The sequence below is a fragment of the Chiloscyllium plagiosum genome, chromosome 7 (genome assembly GCF_004010195.1).
Source record: "Chiloscyllium plagiosum isolate BGI_BamShark_2017 chromosome 7, ASM401019v2, whole genome shotgun sequence".
Classification (NCBI taxonomy): Eukaryota; Metazoa; Chordata; class Chondrichthyes; order Orectolobiformes; family Hemiscylliidae; genus Chiloscyllium; species Chiloscyllium plagiosum.
The window spans coordinates 88,780,551-88,803,162 of record NC_057716.1 but is presented as its reverse complement, the minus strand read 5'-3'; the positions used below and the strand labels follow the sequence as shown (position 1 = coordinate 88,803,162).

General features: G+C 40.5%; 1 protein-coding gene across 23 annotated transcripts in view; it reads left to right on the top strand.

Annotated features, from left to right (window-relative positions):
* The window catches only part of neb (nebulin), a 270,517-nt gene that overhangs the window by 24,060 nt on the left and 223,845 nt on the right, over positions 1 to 22,612 (top strand). For all 23 annotated transcript variants that reach the window (XM_043694176.1, XM_043694181.1, XM_043694178.1 and 20 more), the window contains 9 exons: positions 1,582 to 1,686; positions 3,534 to 3,635; positions 7,853 to 7,960; positions 8,775 to 8,891; positions 13,094 to 13,195; positions 13,285 to 13,392; positions 13,493 to 13,597; positions 19,165 to 19,263; positions 19,790 to 19,894. In XM_043694176.1, the coding sequence (XP_043550111.1) occupies positions 1,582 to 1,686; positions 3,534 to 3,635; positions 7,853 to 7,960; positions 8,775 to 8,891; positions 13,094 to 13,195; positions 13,285 to 13,392; positions 13,493 to 13,597; positions 19,165 to 19,263; positions 19,790 to 19,894 (951 nt within the window). The remainder of the gene's footprint in view (positions 1 to 1,581; positions 1,687 to 3,533; positions 3,636 to 7,852; positions 7,961 to 8,774; positions 8,892 to 13,093; positions 13,196 to 13,284; positions 13,393 to 13,492; positions 13,598 to 19,164; positions 19,264 to 19,789; positions 19,895 to 22,612) is intronic.

Below are 22,612 nucleotides of genomic sequence, written 5' to 3'. Positions count from 1 at the left end.
TCAGTCTCACTCCCCCAGTTCCTTTACAACCAACTAGAAAATGTCTCCTTTCCAACTACATCTCCAAAATCCTTTAAAAATTGTGAGTGAGTCGAGTTTCGGACTCCATCATGAGTGCATTCCATTGTGGAAATAAAATGGAAATTCATCCTCATAGTTGTAATAAGATAAAAGATTGAAGCTTGTGCTATTTTCTATTTCTCAGGGTTTCATTCAATAATATTTTAAAATCCTAAATATGTTCACTTTAACCCTTCCAAGTTATTTCTCTGAAAAGCTGAAAATACCCAACCTTCTTTAGCTGCTAGTTACTCTTGACACTCTCAAAGCCAGTCCATATCTACAAGTTACAAAGGGCGGCACGGTGACTCAGTGATTAGCACTGCTGCTTCACAGCGCCAGGGACCCGGGTTTGATTCCGGCCTTGGGCGACTGTTTGTGTGGAGTTTGCACATTCTCTCTGTGTCTGTGTGGGTTTTCTCTGGTTTCCTCTCACAGTCCAAAGATGTGCAGGTTAGGTGAATTGGCTAAGTTAAATTGCTCATAGTGTTAGGTGCATTAGTCAGGGGTAAATGTAGGGAAATGAGTCTAGGTGGGTTTCTCTCTGGAGGATCGGTATGGACTTGTTGGCCCGAAGGGCCTGTTTCCACACTGTAGGGAATCTAATCTAATCTAAAAATCAGGAATGTGGTAGAATACTTCCCACTTGCCTAGATCAGTGCAGCTCCAGTAACACTCAGTAAACCCAACACCATCCAGGACAAAGCAGCCTTCTTGATTGGTATACCACCTTCAACACTCACTCCACCCATCCTGGCAATAGGATGTACCATCTACAAGATGTACTGCACCAACTTACCAAGGCTCCTTCAACTGCTTCTTCCACACATGTGACCTTCACTACCACGAAGGGCAAGAGCAACAGATGCCATTTGCAAGTTCCCCTCCAAGCCAAACACCACCCTGACTTGGAACCATATCACTGTTATGATCAAAATCCTGGACCTTCAATCATACCAACATTTGGGATTTCCTCTAATTCACAGACAGCAGCAGGCTACAGAAAGCAGCTCACCACCATTTTCTCTAGGGCAATAAATGCTGGCCTAGGCAATGATGCCCACAACCCATGAATACATTTTAATAAATTGAGCAGTTTTGATGCCCTGTTTTCCATCCTCCTGACCTGAATATATCCTATTTGATCAAAACTGATGACAACACTCTGGTGATCAGTATACTGTACAATTTAACACAACTTCCATTAAAACTGTGCAGTTTTGTCAATATAGATGGTTAGTTGCTCTTCTACAATTATCTGACATATTATAACATCGCCACATCTCTTTCAAATTTACAATCAACTATTTCAGCCTTTTTTATTAAACACTTGTGTTGCTAGTTGCTTGGATCTGTGTGCAGGATTTATACAGTTTAGTACTAAATATCATTTTATTACTAAACTGGCAACTATCAAATCATTAAGCATTGGGAAAGAGGAACTATCCACATCTCAATGAAGAGTCCAAGGAGTCAAGCTATTTATTTTCATTCATAAGCCAATTTTCTCTTTCTACCCAGATTGAGTACAAGAAAAACCACAATGAACATCTATCAAAATACACCTCATTGCCCGATCCACCAGATGTCGAGATGGCAAAAAAAGTTGTCAATCAGCTCAGTGATGTGAGTACCAGTAACAACAACAAATATAAGAACAAATACTATTCCAAGGCATGTGATAAAACTGGAATCGAGCAACAAATAGATGACGAGTTTAAGAAGGGGTTATTATACTGACTAATGTTATAGCGAAAGGGATATTTCAAAGTGGACTTTAAAGGTGGAGAGGCTGGAGGATGGTTGAGTAGGACGTATGGTTGAGGGATGGAACTTTATCAAGGATCCATCAGTGACCCCTCGTCTGATGCATCCATGTCATGTCCCTTGGTAACAAAATTCAATGACATGGTTTCACCTTTCACATGTGTGTTGAAGGTCTCACGTGTACCTCTGCAGCCTTTCTTTCCACTCTTGCATTGATCCTCTTCATCCATCGACTGTCCAATAGCCAGCTCTAATTTCCTCCAAAGTCATCGGCTTCAGATTCCAGCTCAAGCTCTCATTTCAAGCATTTACAATAACTAGAGAGGTGGTACTGTATAATTATACCCACTGGCGTTTAGCAGAATGACAAGCATGTCAGATTCTGAGGCACTTTGATGGGGTAGATGTGGAAAGGGCGGTTCCTGTTACGGGAGAATCTAGAACTTAGGGCTACTGTTTGAAAATAAGGAGTGATTCTTTCAAAATAAAGATGAGGCAAAAATTATTTTCTCACAAAGTGTTATGAATGTTTGGAACTTCCTTCCTGAAAAGGCAATGGAAGCAGAATCTTTGAATGATTTTAAGGCAGAGTGGGATGGATTCTTGTTCAGTAAAGGAGTAAAAGTTTATTGGGTAGGTGAATTTTAAGTACAATCTGATTAAGCATGGTCTCGTCAGCCAGCTTGAGAGTCCGAATAGACTACCTCTGCCCCTTAATTATATGACAATGGCATCAAACGTAAAGGAGAAGGATTGGTTGAGTGGATTGATAGCAGCAGAAGTAACTCAGCTGGTAGTTGTTCAAGGCTAACCAGTTAGTCAGGTTTAATTTTAATTGTAGTGACTATGGAGTGGGATTCAATCAGCTCCTGGAGGTTTCATCACATGACCTGACCCACACTCCAGCTATCAGTTGGCCAACCCTTAAGAAATACCGACACACTATCCAAATTGGAAAGCAAATTGTTTGAATGAACACATTTGAATTTTCCTCATTTGTGTCTCAAATGAACAGGTATTTAGTATGTGGGAGTTAACTTTGCATCTTCCAATATCCAGTGGGCTACTTCATATTGTAATTCTGCTTTCGGCAAAATTTGTCCAGAGAATAATTGTATTGATAGATGTGTCTTTTACATTAGTTGATTTTTTTTTTCAAACAAACAATCTGAAGTAGGAAGCGTTTGTTCAAGGAATGAACAACTGCTCCAGAAATGTGTAAAAATGTCTCTGAACAGGTTAATTTGTAAATATCTACCAAGAATCAGATTTGGAGCTTTAAGATATGTGCATTGCTCCACTCTTATTAATCTTAATCCTGTCTCTGGCATCTAATCATTAGGGTTATTTGAGTATCTTAATAATAGTTGAAATAAATATTCACCTGGTATTGTATTAGAACTGATTAGAATGCCGGAGAGAGTGAACCTCATCCAACTTAATCAATCAAGCAAGAAACTATCTCAGATGTGTTTAACAATTGAAAATTCTCTCGTAATTCTTCTGCACTCCTGAAGTGTTATCAAGGAGAAATACCTTTAGAGATTAGCCAAATTTAGATTATTTTTCTTTTGTCACTTTAATAAACTCTTTTCATGATTTTTGCATCCATTTTACAATGGCTTATCTATATCTTACATCAAGTCTGCTTGATTTCCCAAATATAATTAAGAATAACAATAATATGGCCTTCCATTTTCTTGCAGATTAAGTACCACAAAGACTACAACAAAAATAAGGGCAAGTGGAGCCAGACACCTTGTTATGATGTCGCAGTTGCCCGAATGAATGCTGACAATTTGAGCACTGTAAGTACTCTTTTAATTTCTGTCCTGCTATTCATGTAAAATATGCTGAGGTGAAGAAGAAGGTAAGGGAATTGGTTTGTACGCTGTCCAGTCACTAAACCAGCTCAATCCCAGGTTCAGTTTCCTCTCTGTTGATCTAATTGGCCTCGCATTGCCATAGGTTCCAACCAGAAAGGGAGAAAAACAATTTTAAAGTTTTCATTTTGATCTCTATTATTGGGTTCAGAGATATCTGTCTCCAGTGCATAACCTAATCTAAGCATGTATATAGATTGGCTCCAGTTGTATCCTTCACTAGTTGGTTTATCTGGAGAAGGAAAGGTGGAAATCTACAGATTGTAGGGTAGAACATAGAACAATACAGCGCAGAACAGACCCTTCGGCCCTCGATGTTGTGCCGACCTGTGAACTATTCTCAGCTCATCCCCCTACACTATTCCATCATCATCCATGTGCTTATCCAAGGATTGTTTAAATCTTCCTAATTGGCAGGTAGGGCATTCCACGCCCTTGCCACTCTCTGAGTAAAGTACCTGCCTCTGATATCTGTCTTAAATCTATCACCCCTCAATTTGTAGTTATGCCCTCTCGTACAAGCTGACGTCATCATCCGAGGAACAAGACTTTCACTGTCTACCCTATCTAATCCTCTGATCATCTTGTATGTCTCTATCAAATCCCCTCTTCGCCTTCTTCTTTCCAATGAGAACATTCCTAAGTTTCTCAACCTTTCCTCATAAGACCTTCCCTCCAGACCAGGCAACATCCTGGTAAATCTCCTCTGCACCTTTTCCAATGCTTCCACATCTTTCCCGAAATACTGTACACAATATTCCAAGTGTGGCCGCACTAGCATTTTGTATATTTGCAGCATGATATTGCAGTTCCGGAACTCAATCCCTCTACCAATGAAACCTAACACACCGTATGCCTTCTTAACAGTACTATCAACCTGGATGGCAACTTTCAGGGATCTATGTACATGGACTCCAAGATCACTCTGCACATGCAAACTACCAAGAATCTTTCCATTGACCCAGTCCTCTGCCTTCGTGTTATTCTTCCCAAAGTGAATCACCTCACATTTAGCTGCATTGAACTCCATTTGCCACCTCTCAACCCAATTCTGCAGTTTATCCAAGTCCCCCTGCAACCTGAAACATTCTTTCAAACTGTCCACTACTCTACTGACTTTAGTGTCATCTACAAATTTACTAATACATCCACCTATGCCTGTGTCAAAGTAGTTTATAAAAATGACCATCAGCAGTGTGGTCCCAAAACAAAAGCACACCACTCATAACCGAACACCAGGCTGAATATTTTCCATCAACCACCACTCACTGCCTTCTTACAGAAAGCCAGTTTCTAATCCAAAGTGCTAAATCACCCTCAATTCCATTTCTCTACATTTTCTTCAACAGCTTACCATGTGGAATTTTATCAAAGGCTTTACTGAAGTCCATGTACACCACATCAACTGCCCTACCTTCGTCTACATGCTTGGTCACCTTCTCAAAAACCCAATGAGGTTTGTGAGACACGACCTGCCCCTTGACGAAACCATATTGACTATCTGAAATCAAATTGTTGTTTGCTAGATGATTATAAATCTTATCTCTTATAATCCTTTCCAAAACCTTTCCTACAACAGAAGTAAGGCTCACTGGTCTATAATCACCTGGGTCATTTCTATTGCCCTTCTTGAACAAGGGCACAACATTTGCAATCCTCCAGTCCTCTGGTACTAAACCTGTCGACAATGATGACTCAAAGATCAAAGCCAAAGGCTCTGCTATCTCCTTCCTAGCTTCCCAGAGAATCCTCGGATAAATCCCATCCAGTCCAGAGGACTTATCTACTTTCACTCCTTCTAGAACTGATAACACCTGTTTGTAACTAACCTCAACCCTTTCTAGTCTAATATCTCGTATCTCATTCTTCTCCTCTACAATATTCTCCTTTTCCTGAGTGAACACCGATGAGAAATGTTCGTTTAGCACATCTCCGATCTCAATAGGATCCACACTCAACTTCGACATACTGTGTCGGGAAACCCTCCTGAACACATTGGACAGGGGAATTCCAGCTATCAGCAGCTCAATTTAAATCAGACTCTCAGTCAATAGGAATAACTGCCCTATTCCTACCCTGATCATCCTTTTATTCCTCATATACCTATAGAAAGCTTTAGGGTTCTCCTTTATTCTATTTGCTAAAGACTGCTCGTGTCCTCTCTTTGCTCTTCTTAGCTCTCTCTTTAAATCCTTCCTAGCTGATCTGTAACTCTCCATCGCCTCATCTGTACCATCTTGTTTCATTCCTCTTCCGCTTAACAAGTAATGCAATTTCCGTAGTAAACCACGGTTCCCTTACCCTATCACTTCCTCCCTGCCTGACAGGGACATACCTATCAAGGACATGCAATATCTGTTCCTTAAACCAGCTCCACATTTCCATTGCCTGCATCCCCTGCATTTTGCTACCCCTTTCTATGCATCCTAACTTTTGCCTAATTGCATTATAATTGCTCTTGCCCCATTGATAATTCTTGACCTGTGGCATGTACCTATCCCTTTCCATCGCTAAACTAAATGTAACTGAATTATGGTCACTTTCTCCAAAGTGTTCACCTGCCACTAAATCAAACACCTGGCCTAGTTCATTACCAAGCACCAGATTCAGTGTGGCCTCCCCTCTTGTCGGTCCTTCGACATACTGTGTCGGGAAACCCTCCTGAACACATTGGACAGAGTGGGATAAGGGTGTTTTGAGCTGAATATTTGAAGGAAATGGAGATGTATTTAGAACAAAGAACAAAGAAGAACAGGAACAGGCCCTTGGGCCCTCCAAGCCTACGCCGATCCAAATGTACTGTCCAAACCTGTCGGTCAATTCCTAAGTATTTGTATCCCTCTGCTCTCCACCTACTCATGCATCTGTCCAGACACGTCTTAAATGAATCTACCGTGCCTGCCTCTACCACCTTAGCTGGCAACGCATTCCAAACGCCCACCACCCTCCATGTGAAGTACTTGCCGCATGTATCCCCCTTAAACTTTCCACCTCTCACCTTGAAAGCATGACCTCTCGTTATTGAATCCTTCACCCTGGGAAAAGCTTGTCTCTATCCACCCTGTGTATACCCTTCATGATTTTGTAAACCTCAATCAGGTCCCCCTTAATCTCCTTTTTTCTAGTGAAAAAAACCTAACCTACTCAACCTCTGTCACATATTTGTCACATATTGAATTGCAACTCAGAATCATGGAACTAGAAGGCGGAAGATTGACCAATTGCAAACAGTGAGGAGGTATCATTATTGGCAGAAGACATGCTTGAGGAGTTCTGGGGACCACTCCTCTCCATCTTGGTTCACAAGGCCTAGAAAGTACAGGTAGCTCCTTTTTTTGTTTGAGTCCAGGGGAATTCCAGCTATCAGCAGCTCAATTTAAATCAGACTCTCAGTTGATCCCTTAAATGATGAGTCCTCCCTCTCCAGGACAGATACACAACACCATTCACTGCACTCAAAAATAAAGTAGTTGTGTATATGGGATTACAATCATATACTCCCTACAGTGAGGAAACAGGCCATTTGGCCAAGCAAGTCCACACCAACCATCCAAAGAGTATCCCATCCAGACCTATTCCCTGATCCTTTCATTTTACATTTTTTCTGACGAATGCACCTAACCTATACATCCCTGGACACTACGGACAATTTAGCTTGGCCAATTCACATAACCTGCACTTCTTTGGACTGTGGGAGGAAACTGGAGCACCCAGAGGAAACCCACACAGACACATGGAGAATCTGCAAACTCCACACAGTCGTGCTGTGAGGCAGCAGTGTTAACCACTGAGCCACCATATCAACCATATGTCTGTAAAGTGAAGAAAACCAAATTTTAAGTCTATCTGAGATAATTAAGATTGAAGCTATGAATCATTCTTGCAGCACCCCTGTAAATCTATTCCAAAGACCTCATAATAATTCACAGTTTGAAGGTAAAGCAGATGCAGCATCTTAAATATGGTCAAGCCAAGTTCAATGGAAGAAACAGGATTTTGTTTTATCCTGAATGATCTTATTAGTATAACCACACAATCTATTTGCTTTGATAATGGCTTCTCAGCTTGAGTTAGTGAACTATCAGATAATGATGAACCATCTGAAACAATAGCTTGATTTATGTTTTTGTCCTTTTAATTAGAAAAAATACAATGAGGGCTATGAGGAAATGAAAGACCAAATTTACTTCATGCAAAATGAAACTCCCGAATATGTAGCCAACAAGCGTACTCAGGAAGCTACTAGTCCGGTAAGTGGTTCCCGCTTGAATATATTCATCTAATGTTCTGACTGCCACTTCCTTTGTACCAAAATTAATCAATGCTCCTTCTGTGGAAATTTGGAGTGGTACTTAGTGGAAGTAATAGGTATCTCAGCTATTGGCTGGAGAGCTGATGAAAACTGCACATCAACACTTTTACTGGGTTATGACTGAGGTTCAGATAAAACAAATTGATCTAATATAGAAAATGAGACAACACAGTGAGATCATTGGTTTGCATTTGCAGCAAATATGAATGGTCAAGTGTGGGAAGAAGCATTTCATTTTGGGTGGGTTTTCAGGTAGCTGACCACATTGAGAAGGTAAACTTCAGAAGTATTTTGTTATTGGTATCCAATGCTCTTCTTTCTTGTTTTCTATGATTAAGACTAGAAAGCTGGTTTCTTTGAAAGTTGTCCTTGTGCCTCATAAGTTCAAATCACATTAGATACAGTAGTTCCCCCGTACCCGTGCGGGATACATTCCAATACCTACCACGGAAGTCCGAAAACACGGATATGAGTGAATGCATTCATTTAAATGGGAAACGTACCTTCCCGGCAGCCTCCTGGTCCTTGGTTCTGGAACATTCCCTTTTATATGTTTGGCCACAGTAAACTGTGGGTAAGTGAAACTGCGGTAACCAGAACCGCGAATACGGGGTCGTCCTGTACTGGCACCTCTGCACTTCAACCATCAGCTGACCTGTCTCCAAAAACACATGTTGGCTTTGTGCATTAAGTACCAGCTATCTTATAAGTGAAAGAATTCTATTAATTATTAACCTCTCTTGCTTCTTTAGATAAAATACAGACAAGATTATGAGAAGACCAAAGATAAAACTGATTACAACACCCTACCAGCTACAGAAAATCCTCTGCTTCAGCAGTTGAAGAAAGCCGGTGATATAGCAAGTGACGTAAGTATTTACAAGCCCAATGCGCCTTTAGACAGTGAGCACCATTCCTTTTGCACATTATTATGGTGCAGAAAGGGGCCACTTGGTCCATTGTGCCTGTACCGGCTCGATTATCTGGTCTGTATTTATTATCCCAGGACTAATCTCCTGCCTGTTCCCAATGTCCCTACATGCCATTACTATCCAAATTAAATATCCAATGCCGTTATGAATGCATCAATTGAATCTGCCTCCTCCACATTTGCAGGCAGTGCATCCCATACATGAACAACCCACTTCATGAAAAAGACTTTTCTCACATCGCCCTTGTTTCATTTGCACATTACTTTAAATTTAAGCCCTCTTGTTATTGTTTTTTTTAACAAGAAAAACAGCCTCTTCCTACTTACTCTGTCCAGCCCGCTCAATGGTTTTGAACACCTCAATCAGAGCTTCTCTCATCCTCATTCTATGCAGGGACAACAGTCCCAACATGTTCAATCCATCCTCAGGAGTTTCTCATACCTGGGACCATACTAGTAAATTGTTTCTCTCCAATGTATTCATATGATGTGCAACCCGCAACAGGACTCAATACTCCTGCTGGGACAATCCCTAGACAATGCACCAGAGGACAAAGGAATAAAAATACAAAGGAGGCATGGAAAAATTAAAAATAGTTCATGCTGGAGGTCCAAAATAAAAGGCAAACAAGCTGGAAACACTCTGCAGCATTTACAGAGTGAGAATCAGAAATGACTATTCAAGTCAATGACAAACCATGGGAAGATGTGGGAAAGATTTTTAAAATTTATTTTTGTGCAATGTGGGTGTTGCAGGCTGGCCAGCATTTATGGCCTGTCCCTTGCTGCCCCTTGAGAAGGTGGGGGTGAGCTGCCTCTGCAATCCACCTGCTATGGGTTGACCCATAATGCCATAAGGGTGGGAATCCCAGGATGTTGACTCAGTGACAGTGAAGGAGTGGTCAGCATAGTGAGTAGCTTGAAGAGGTATTTGAAGATGGTGGTGTTCCCATGTATATGCTATCCTTGTCCTTCCAGATATAAGTGGTCATGTTTTGGAAGGTGCTGTCTGAAGATCCTTGGTGAATTTATGCAGTGCATCTTGTGCTTAGTACACACTGCTGCCACTGCGCATTGGTGATGGAGAGAGTGGATGCTTGTAGATATGGTGCCAATCAAAAATGCTGCTTGGTCCAGGATGGTGCCAAGCTTCTTGAGTGTTGCTAGAACTGCACCATCCAGGCAAATGGGAAGTATTCCATCACACTCCTGATCTGTGCCTTGTAGATGGTGGACAGGTTTTGGTGAGTCAGGAGATGCGTCATTCACTACTGTAATCCTAGCATCTAGCCTGCTTTTATAGTCACTGTGTTTATGTGGTGAGTCCAGTTCAGTTTCTGGTCAATGGTAACCCCCAGGATATTGGTAGTAGGGGATTCAGTGATGACAACACCATTGAATGTCGAGGAACAGTGGTTAGTTTGATGGTCATAGCCTAGCATTTGTGTAGTGCAAATGCTACTTGCTTCTTGTCAGCACAAGCCTGAATATTGTCCAGATCTTGATGCACTTCAACAAGGATTGCTTCAGTATCTGAGGAGTCATGAATGGTGCTGAACATTGTGCCATTGTAAGCGAACGTCCCACTTCTGATTTTATGCTAGAAGGAAGGTCATGGAATGAACAGCTGAAGATGGGTAGGCCTAGGACACTATCTTTAGGAACTCCTGCAGAGATGTCCTGGAGCTGAGATGACTGACCACCGACAACCATGACCATCTTCCTATGTGTCAGGTATGACTCAGCCAGTGGAGAGTTTGCTCCCTATTACCCACTGATTCCAGTTTTGCTAAGGCTCCTTGATATCATACTTGGTCAAATGCAGCCTTGATGTTATGGGCTGTCATCCTCACCTCACCTCTGGAATTCAACTCTTTTGTTCATGTTTGAACCAAGGCTGTACTAACATCAGGAGTTGAGTGCTCCTGGCGGAACTGAAACTGGGTGTCACTGAGCAGGTTATTGCTGATCAGGTGCTGCGTAATAGCACTGTTGATGACACCTTCCATCATTTTACTGATGATTGAGAGAAGGCTGATGGGGTGGTATTTGGTTGGGTTGGATTTGTCCTGCTTTTTATGTATAGGATATATCTGGACAATTTTCCACATTGTCAGGAAGATATCAGTGATGTAACTGTACTTTAAGAGCTTGGCTAGGGGAATGTCAAATTCTGAAGCACCAATCTTCAGTACTATTGCCAGAATGTTGTCAGGGCCTGCAGTCTTTCCAGTATCCAGTGCCTTCATTTCTTGATATGACATAGAATGAAGTGAATTGGCTGGAGACTGGTATCTGTGATGCTTGGGACCACTGGAGGAGCCCGAGATGGATCATCCTCGCAGCACTTCTGACTGAATATTGTTGTTAATGCTTCAACCTTACATTTTTCACTGATGTGCTGTGCTCCTCCATCTTTGAGGATAGGGATATTTGTGGATCTTTCTCCTCCAGTGAGCTGTTTAATTGTCCATCACCATTCTCAAATCTGTTTATGCTGTATGGCATGCAAACAGTCCTGTTTGGTACTTTCACTAAGTTGAAACCTCATTTTTATGTATGCGTCAAGCTGCTCCTGGCATATCCTCCTGCATTCTCCATTAAACCAGGGTTGATCCCTTGGCTTGATGGTAATGGTTGAGTGGCAGATATGTTGGGCCATAAGGTTACTGATTTGTGCTGGAGTACAATTCTGCTTCTGTTGGTGGCCCACAGTACCTCATGGATGCCCAGTCTTGAGTTGCCTGATCTGTTTGAAGTCTATTCCGTTTAGCACAGTGATAGTGCCATGCAACACAATGGAGGTTATTCTCAATAGGAAGGGAGGATTTCGTCTCAACAAGGACTGTGCGGTGGTTGCTCTTACTGATAATGGAATGGATAGCTGCATCTGCCGCTGTCAGATTGGAAAGGATGAGGTCAAGTATGTTTTTTTCCTCTTGTTGGTTCCCTCACCACCTGCTGCAGACCCAATTAGTAACTAAGTCCCTTAGGACCCAACCAGCTCAATCAGTATTACGGTTTCCGAGACACTCTTGGTGGTGCGCATCGAAATCCCCCACCTAGAGTATATTTTGTACCCTTGCCATCCTCAGTGCTTCTTCCAAGTATTGTTCAACATGGGGGAGTATCAATTTGTCAGCTGAGTAAGGTAAGTACGTGATAATCAGCAGGAGTTTTCCTTGAACATGTTTAACCTGAAGCCATGAAACTTCATAGGGTCCAGAGTCAATGTTGAGGACTCCCAGAATAATTCCCTCTCAACTGTATACCACTGTGCAAATACCTCTGCTGGGTCTGTCTTGCTGGGGGACAGGACATATCCAGGGATGATGATGATGGTGTCTGGGACATTGTCTGTAAAATATGATTCTGTGAGTACGACTATATCAGACTAGTCTGTGAGACAGATCTCTCAATTTTGGCACTAGCCCCCAGTTGTTAGGACCTTGCAGGGTTGACATGGCTTATTCTGCCCTCGTCTTTTCTGGTGCTGAGGTCAAGGCCAGGTAATACGTGTGGTTTCATTTCTTTGAGACTTTGTAGTGATTGATACAAATCAATTGCTTGCTAGTCCATTTCAGAGGGCAATTGAGAGTCAACTACATTGCTGTGGGTCTGGGGTCACATGTAGGCCAGACCAGGTAAGGACATTACAAACCAGATGGGTTTTCCGACAATGGAGAATGGTTTCAAGGTCGTTCGTAGATGCTTAATTTTTTTTCATTGAATTCAAATTCCACCATCTGCTATGTTGGGATTGAAACCTGGGTTCCCAGAACATAAGTTGAGTTTCTGGATTAATAGTCTTGCGGCAATTCCAAACAGCCATCGCATCCCCAGTCAAAAGCTTGGTGGTAAGAAGTATGGGGAGATAGAAAGGTTTAGGGGGAGCATTCAGAAGGTGCATCTGAAACAGCTGAAGGATCTGCCATAATATTAAAGGTGGTGTTGGGTGCAGTTGATGAAGAAAGAACAAAGTGGGAGTCCAGACACATGTGGGAAGGCATGGTCACAGATATTGGTTGGGCTGATACATTGAGGAGTTTGAAGATGACAGCGAGCATTTTAATTTCTATTGAGTATCAAATAAGTAAATTCTACTTTGCAAACCTGTCACTCGTTGCTTTACTTTTGCAGAAGAAGTACAAGGATGATTACAAAAAGGCTCGCAAAAGTAGCATGAACTACTGTGAAACGCCAAAATTCAAAACTGACCAAACGCTGGCAAATCTCAGTGATGTAAGTACAGGAGTGGTCCACTAAACTAAGGGGTAAAGTACGGTATTTGAACTCAGCTGACATCGCTGCTCTGGATATTTCCATTGTAGGTCAAGTATAAACAGATTTATGAAGATAATATCAAGGGCCATTATGTTGGCAGTCATGAGGATCCATACATGATTCACTGTTTGAAAGTTGGAGCAATGAAGAGTGATGTAAGTAAACAAAATTTAGTTTGGGAACAACCAGTAAATTGATTATGGCCTATCATGTTACCTCTGCCAATAAATAATACTATATTATCTTCTCCTGAAGAAAAATTATAAGGCCGACTATGAGATGGATAAAGGAAGCTGTTATTTCCCTCAAACTGTTACCCCAGAGTATGAAGCTATGAAGAATTCTTACCAGTGTAAAGATGTAAGTATCTAAAATGTGTATGATCATGAGCATCTCAATTCAACCACTTCATTCAGAATTCTCATTGTCTGTTCACAAAACCAGCTCCTAATGTTTCATTGAACTAACGTTTTTGAAGAACAGAAGAGTTAACATTTCATGTGATTCTAAGAGCCAAGTGAGAGGGACAGCTTTTCCTCACTGTAGATGAAGTTCAAAAAAGTTCAGGTGACTTTGCTTTCGAATAAGCAAAGGGTAGTGTGGGCAGCCTCAGTAATTCTTGTGGCCTGACAGCCAATTTCTTTTTCCAGGCAAATTCAAGAAATTTTGGAACAATGTTAAAGGAAACTCTAAGCTTTAAGTCTTACACATTGTTAATGTTGTACCTTGGTTTCTCCAGTGTCATTTATCTTGGTTATTATTTCTGCTGACTGCCACAAAGGAAGGAGGATATTATAATTAAAGGCTTTCAAAAAGGAAAGACTTTTGATGGAGTGATGATTGGTCATATTAACTGTGGCAATAAGCATACAGTCAATGTCGGTAAAGCTCCTCAGCATTTCCTTGGACATGATCAATTTATTTAGCTCTTCTTTGCTATTGGTAGATCTGGAGTGAAAAGTTTGAGAATTTGTTGTTTAGAGATAAGTTCTAAGAATGCCGGAGATGATATTCCATAATAATAATGCTGTCTTGGAATATCGATTATAATCCATTTTTAGAAACTTCCAGGGGCTTGGTCAACATATGAATGTCATGTGACCTGTGGCAGCCATCTTGAAAATCAATGTGTCCTTTTCTTAAAAGACAACATGCAAGTTTAACTTAAAAAAAAGTGTAGTCATGTCTCCTAGGCATCATTGTATTTGTATGTGCATTTCCTAATGTTTTTCTTTACTGATTATGTTTCCTCTGGGAAGTCATAGACAATATGACATTTGATATTAAATTTCAGAAAATGTATCAATAAAGAACAGGAGAATGCATCAGCCTTCAACCTTGCTTTGCCAGTTAATAAGATCATGGTTGATCTTCAGTCTCAGCTATACATTCCCAAATTATCTCCTTGAACCCTGATTCCATTTGCATCAAATGTCTGATCAGAGAACTATTTTACTTACTCTGATTTGTAATGACAATTGGGAAGTACATACTGCCATCTCTCGCTTGTAGGGATAAAATTGTAGAATATTAAATTTGATAGGGCTCCACAAAAGACTTTGGCTCACTTAATTATAATTGGTGTTTGGATTGGAATTTTTTTAATTTGACCAGTATAAAATGGAATGGAACAACAGTTTTGACTTGAATAAACAAGTTAGATTTAGCAATAATCACAAAATCACCTGATTTTAATATTTGAAGTGTTAGACCCAGGCTCTTTGGACTTTGTTTAAATGCATTATTCTTTGTCTGTTTGATATTTCAGTTGTGTTTATTTTCTTATATCCTTTTGCACATTGAGAAGACAACTGTGCAAAATAAAATGTTAGATGCTTCAAAAATCACTGGTGGAAAGTAGGCTCACTTATATTGGTTCAAGCAAATGATTTAGTACAGAGAACATAGAACATCACAGCACAGTACTAGCCCTTTGGCCTTCAATGATGTGCCAACCTGTGAAATCAGTCTGAAGCCCATCTAGCCTACGCTATTCCTTTCTCATCCATATGCCGATCCAATGACCATTTAAACGCCCTTAAAGTTGGTGAGTCTACGACTGTTGCAGGCAGTGTGTTCCATGCCCTGACAACTCTGAATAAAGAAACTACCTACATCTGTACTAAATCTGTCACCTCTCAATTTAAAGCTATGTCCCCTTGTGCTAGCAATCGCCATCTGAGAAAAAAGGCTCTCTTTGTCCACCCAAGCTAATCCTCTGATTAAATCAATTAAATCACCTCTCACCCTTCTTCTCTCTGACGAAAACAGCCTCAAGACCTTCAGCATTTCCTCATAAGACCTTCCCTCCATATCAGGCAACGTCCTAATAAATTTCCTCTGCACCCTTTCGAAAGCTTCCACATCCTTCCTACAATGCGGTGACCAGAACTATATGCAATACTCTAAGTGAGGCTGTACCAGAGTTTTGTACAGCTGCAGCATGAATTCATAGATCTGAGACTCAATCCCTCTACCAATAAAAGCTAGCACACCATATGCCTTAACAACCCTATCAACCTGGCTGGCAACTTTCAAGGTTTGATGGAGCTGTACACTGAGATCCCTCTGCTCATCTACACTACGAAGGATCTTACCATTAGCCCAATACTCTGCATTCCTGTTACTCCTTCCAAAGTGAATCACCTCACACTTTTCCACATTAAACTCCATTTGTCACCTCTCAGCCCAGGTCTACAGCTTACTTATGTCCCTCTGTAACCTACAATATCCTTCGTCACTATATATAAACTCTACCGACCTGAGTGGCATCCGCAAATTTATGAACACATCCTTCGATGCCCTCATCCAGGTCAATTATAAAAATGACAAACAGCAGTGGCCCCAAAACAGATCCTTGCGTTACACCACTAGTAACTGAACTCCAAGATGAATATTTCCCATCAACTACCACCCTCTCTCTTCTTTCAGCTAGCCAATTTCTGATCCAAACTGCTAAATCACCCTCAACCCCATGTCTCCATATGTTGTGCAATAGCCTATGGTGGGAAACCTTATCAATTGCCTTACTGAAATCCATATACACCAAATCAACTGCTTTACCCTCATCCACCTGTTTAATCCCCTTCCCAAAGAACTCAATAAGGTTTATGAGGCACAACCTCCCCTTCATAAAACATTGTTAACTATCCCTAATCAACTTATTCCTTTCTAGATGATTATAAATCATATCTCTTATAACCCTTTCCAACGCTTTACCCACAACTGAAGTAAGGCTCACTGATTTGTAATTACCAGTGTTGTCTCTATTCCCCTTCTTGAACAAGGGAACAACATTTGCCATCCTCCCTTGTGGTACTATTCCTGTAAACAACGACGACATAAAGATCAAAACCAAAGGCTCGGCAATCTCCTCCCTGGCTTCCCAGAGAATTCTAGGATAAATCCCATCCGGCCCAAGGAACTTAACTATTTTTACACTTTCCAGAATTGCTAACAACTCCTCCTTTGTGAATCTCAATCCCATCTAGTCTAGGAGCCTGTATATCAGTATTCTCCTTGATGACATTGTCTTTTTCTGGTGTGAATACTGATGAAAAGTATTCATTTAGTGCTTCCCCTATCTCCTCTGACTCCATGCACAACTTCCCACTACTATCCTGCTTAGTCCTAATCTTACTCTCATCATTCTTTTATTCCTGATATACCAACAGAAAGCTTTAGGGTTTTCCTTGATCCTGTCCGTCAATAACTTATCATGTCCCCTCCTGGCTCTTCTTAGCTCCCTCTTTAGGTCTTTCCTAGCTAACTTGTTACTCTAAAGTGCCTGAACTGAGCCATGATATCTCATCCTAACATAAGCCTTCTTCTTCCTCTTGACAAGAGTTTCAACTTTCTTAGTAAAGCATGGCTCCCGCACTCGACAACTTCCTACGTGCCTGACCGGTACATACTTATCAAAGATCTGCAATAGCTGTTCCTTGAATAAGCTCCACATTTCAATTGTACCCATCCCCTACAGTTTCCTTCCCCATCCTATGCATCCTAAATCCTGCCTAATTGCATCGTAATTGCCTTTTTCCCCCAGCTATAACTCCTGCCCTGTGGTATATACCTATCTCTTTCCATCATTAAAGCAAACATAACCGAATTATGGTCACTATCACCAAAGTGCTCACCTACCTCCAAATCTAACACCTGGCCAGGTTCATTAACCTGTACCAAATCTAATGCGGCCTCACTCATTGTTGGCCTGTCTACATACTGTTTCAGGAAACCCTCCTGCACACATTGGATAAAAACTGACCCAACTAAAGTACTTGAACTGTAGTATTCCCAATCGAAAGTGCGGTGCTGGAAAAGCACAGCAGGTCAGACAGCATCCAAGGAGCAGGAGAATCGATGTTTCAGGCATAAGCCCTTCCTGATGAAGGGCTTAAGCCAGAAACGTCGATTCTCCTGCTCCTTGGATGCTGCTTGACCTGTTGTGCTTTTCCAGCATCGCACGTTTTGACTCTGATCTCCAGCATCTGCAGTCCTCACTTTCTTTTAATATTCCCAGTCAATATTTGGAAAGTTAAAGTCCCCCATAACAACTACCCTGTCACTCTCGCTCCTACCGAGGATCATCTTTGCTATCCTTGCTGTACATCTCTGGAACTATTCAAAGGCCTCTAAAACAAACTCACAACAGGATGACGTCTCCTTTCCTGTCTCTAACCTCAGCCCATATTACTTCAGTAGACGAGTCCTCAAATGTCCTTTCTGCTACCATAATACTGTCCTTGACTAACAGTGCCAAACTACCCCCTCTTTTTCCATTTTCTTTGTTCTTACTGAAACATATAAATCCCGGACCTTCAATAACCATTCCTGCCCCTGCTCTACCCATGTCTCCAAAATGGCCACACCATTGAAATCCCAAGTGTCAACCCATGCTGCAAGTTCACCCACCTTATTTCAAATGCTCCTGGCATTGAAGTAGACACACTTTAAACCAACCTTTTGCTGGCCGATACCTTCTTGCAACCCTGAAACCTTATTTCTGACCTCACTACTCTCAATCGCCTATATACTCCAGCTACAATCCCCCTGCTGAATTAGTTTAAACCCACCCAAAGAGCATTCGTAAATTCATCCCCCAGGATATTGGTACCCCTCTGGTTCAGGTGAAGACCGTCTTATTTGTAGAGATCCCACCTACCCCAGAAAGAGCCCCAATTATCCAGGAATACTTTGATTATACAGAATTTACTTTGCAAAGTAAATACAATCCCATTTTTTAAGTGGAGGTTTTCCTTCCTTTAAAATTATATGTTATATTTTTCAGTTCTACAAAACATGCCTTAGTAAATCTATTCAACTAAACACAGCTCTTTTTAGTTATCCAAGGGGAACAGCCTCTAATTCTATATGTGCTATAACAGATCCTTTGTGTGGAGAACAGCACCCAACTAGTGGGCAAAGTATAGACTGACATGGGAGATAACTTCATCTTCCAATATTCAGAAAAGCTTATTCTTAAAATAAAACAATTAGATTATTTTAGCAATTACAATAAAACATGATGCAATTAAATGTTTGAAACCTAGCTCAATTGGAAAATATATTTGATGTAATGGATAATTTGCTTGATTAGCACATCTCTCCATGTTGTATCTAACCTTATGAGTAGCTTCGTTATGAAAACCTAACCCAGCAGAATGTAGCCAAGTTTTCCTTGGCAAAGAGTGGTATTACCAAAATTTAATGGGAGCATTGGCAAAACTACATAGCTTTGGATCTCCTCATAACTGAGTCCATTGCTTAGTTTAAACAGAGAGATGGCCTCTGCCTAACTCCTCTTTAAAACAAAATAATTTATTGATTGGTATACCAATGTCCATCAATGAATTGGTGCTATCAGTTTGAACAGTATTTGTTCTAAACCATGTATAAACTGTTTTTGTTCCTTATTTTAATTACAGCAAGTCTATAAGATGCATCCTGATAAAATCAAGTTTACTCAAGTGGCTGATTCTCCAGTGATGTTGCAAGCACAGCTCAATGCTAAACAACTGAGTGACGTGAGTATCTATAAATGCGGCAACTTTCTCACAAGTGTTATTAGAGTTAAATACTTCTCCTGAGTTTGGTCTCGTACATTCTTACATATTTGACTTGAAATGTTCTATCAATTCTAAGACCTCTGTATCTAAGCATTTGCACAATTTTGTGAGTATTGAAATTTGTACAGGCTCAAACACTTGCAAGTATATTATTATATTTTCCACTTCATCACTACAATTAGTGATCTGAAGTAAAAATATCATCCACAATTTCTTGTTTTAATTAAGAAAGGAAGGTTTACATTAATAAAGTTTCTTCCAAATATGTGTTGCATGTGGGAAGTATTCAGTATGAACCATCTGTTACCAGCAACTCATAAAGTCAACATTATAGGTTATGTTGGCCAGCCACAAACAAGTTTATATTTGCAGTCAATGCTTTTCAAATATTATGTGCTGTGGTCCAGTGCTGCATGAAGTATTTTCCACATTATTGACTCAATCATGTTTATCATCCTAAATTTCATTTTGTTATTTTCCACAGCTAAATTACAAAGCAGACTATGAGAAGAAGAAGTTCAAATGCACTATGCCTCCTGATAACCCCTTTTTCATCCAGTCAAGGGTGAATGCATACAACCTGAGTGATGTAAGTACTTTCAGGGCTTCAGATATTTTCTTTTATTCCAGTTTTCATTCTCATTTTATTGTAAATGGAGATTTCTGACTATGGGTGGATCTTGGTTTACAATATGTCAAAAATGCCATTGTTTTTGCAAAATCCCTCTTTAAAATAATTAAAATGATTATAGTAGTTAAAGCTTGGAGGTGTGGGATGGTTGGAAGATTGCTGGATGAGAAGAAAGTTGTTGATCAGGTCCCATTTTGAACTGGACCCATTTATTCATTGACCTACTCTATGGGGAATCATTAATACCTGGATCACTTCAATGGGATGAAAATTGGGGAATTTTGGTAATGGTGGGCAATTTGAATCAGCTTATTCCTTCTGGGGATGCACATGCAAATCACATTCCTTGTGCCATCCATTTCAGGGAACACAGGAGACAGTCTGAGTAACCTGGGGAAGGAGAGTATGATAGCAAGCTTGGTTGACACTTTGTGACCAACTCCAGATAAGACATGTGGTCAAGAACCAAAATAGAAAGACAGATGGAAAGCAAGTGGATATGGTCCCATACATTGGGAAGTTAACTGGGGATTTTTACTGAGAAGGCCTATTGCAAAAATCACAGTAGCTATATCAAATCACAAGATGGGTGTTTCAGAATATGGCTTTGGTTTCACTATCATGCTACACACCCACCATTAGGTGTCTGCTGAGTGCTCATAGCGATGTATTTTATGCTTTCCCATCAGCAGATTTGAAAGTGGGGAAATAGATAACATATATGTTTGCTGTTTATGTGAGTTGAGCCCCTTAAGTTGCCATTAAATAGCCTCACCCCAGCCATGCAAGTATTTCTCCAGACTGTGGAGGGCCAATACAGGAAAGCCTACTGACATTTTAACTGTATGTTAGAGGATTATAATGGGAACCATGGGACCCAGGAAAATCCAGCCCTCTGTCTATAAGGTGTCTTTGAATCAATCTCATGCTTTGCTGTGGAATCTTCTGCTTTTAGTTGAATTCAAAATCATTTGACTAAAGGCTTGCTTTGTTGTCAAGGGGGAGTGATGAACTCATTCTAATTTTACATTGGCTTTAACACACATAGACTTGCAACCCAGCTATTTAGAATAGTTTACAATTGCCTGTAAGTGATGTTTGACTTGTATCCATGCTGACTGTGATCAAATTTATTGCTTTTTAAACATTGATATTACATTTGCATGGTACAAATACCTTTTCTGATTTGTCTACTGCAAATGTCTCCCTGGCCTCATCTGAAGGATTTCATTAGTTTTTCATCCCTTTAACTCATTAAGTAGATCTATGACACTGATTTCAATCTGTCCTGGATACAGTATATCCTACTAAAATTCAACTTATTCTTGATTTTTGCTGAGTAATTGTAGTAAAGTATTAATTTAATATTTTATCAGTTGAACCTTCAGTTCCTATGTCCCTTTCAAAACTGAATTGTAACTCCACCTCTAAAAATTCTTACTCTGTGAATGTTTCAGTGTCAGATTTAACATTCATCACTCTGCTGGCCTCTGGAGCCCTTCAGACAAATCTAATATCCTTCTTCATCTATTATGGCTTAACTCCAGACACCTTGAGTTCATCTATTCCTTTTTCTTGTACTCTTTGTATGACTTTGTTGTAATATTAGATGTTAATTCCCCTTAAACTTTAATTTATATTTATTTTACTTCCATATTTGGTCTTATAGAGTTTAAAATATGTTCTATGTTTTCTTAACCAAGAAATCTTGCAGGAAAATTCCACAATTAAATTATTTGAATTAAGCTTCTGTGCTTTGAAATTTTCCATTGTAAAATCATATATTTTCTGGTTTGATGACCATACTCTGGACTTTTATTGTGTTATCGTTAATGGTACCCAAAATGTCCCCTGTTGACATTTTTTATCACTATCTGTTGGGACACATTTAGTTTCCATGCAAACTGAGAGTTCAAAAATGTGCACGTGAAGAATTTCAAATACCATCTTGAGTCTTGCTACTCATGGCAGATCACACACTGTAAAGCTACATATTGACATTTAAATTTTGAAATCATTAACAATTGTTGGACATTTAGGGCTAGGTTTCTTTTATTTGGTGTCGAAACTCTGATGTATGATTCATGTCTGGTTCCGATGTTGCACTCAGTCAGAAATAATTACCTGACACAATTTTGGAAGGAACAACCAGTTAGTGAATAGACAGTGAACTTGCCATCCAATTAAAGAGGTTCCAGTGATACTTAGCAGCTACACAGTCCCTCGTGGGAGCTGCTGATATTGGTCAGAGGAAAAGAAAGGGCACCTTGAACTTGAGGCATTCTTTGGGCACCTTTGAGATAAAAATATAAGCAGATGAGAAAAGGTCAGAGTTGGCAGATCATCCTCAGAAGGGGGAGGAGAAAGTGAGGACTGCAGATGCTGGAGATCAGAGCTGGAAATGTGTTGCTGGAAAAGCGCAGCAGGTCAGACAGCATCCAGGGAACAGGAGAATCCACGTTTCGGGCATAAGCCCTTCTTCAGGAATGGGGAAAGTTTGTCCAGCAGGCTAAGATAAAAGGTAGGGAGGAGGGACTTGGGGGAGGGGCGTCGGAAATGTGATAGGTGGAAAGAGGTCAAGGTGAGGGTGATAGGTCAGACGGGAGTGGGGGCGGAGAGGTCGGGAAGAAGATTGCAGGTTAGGAAGGCGGTGCTGAGTTCGATGGATTTGACTGA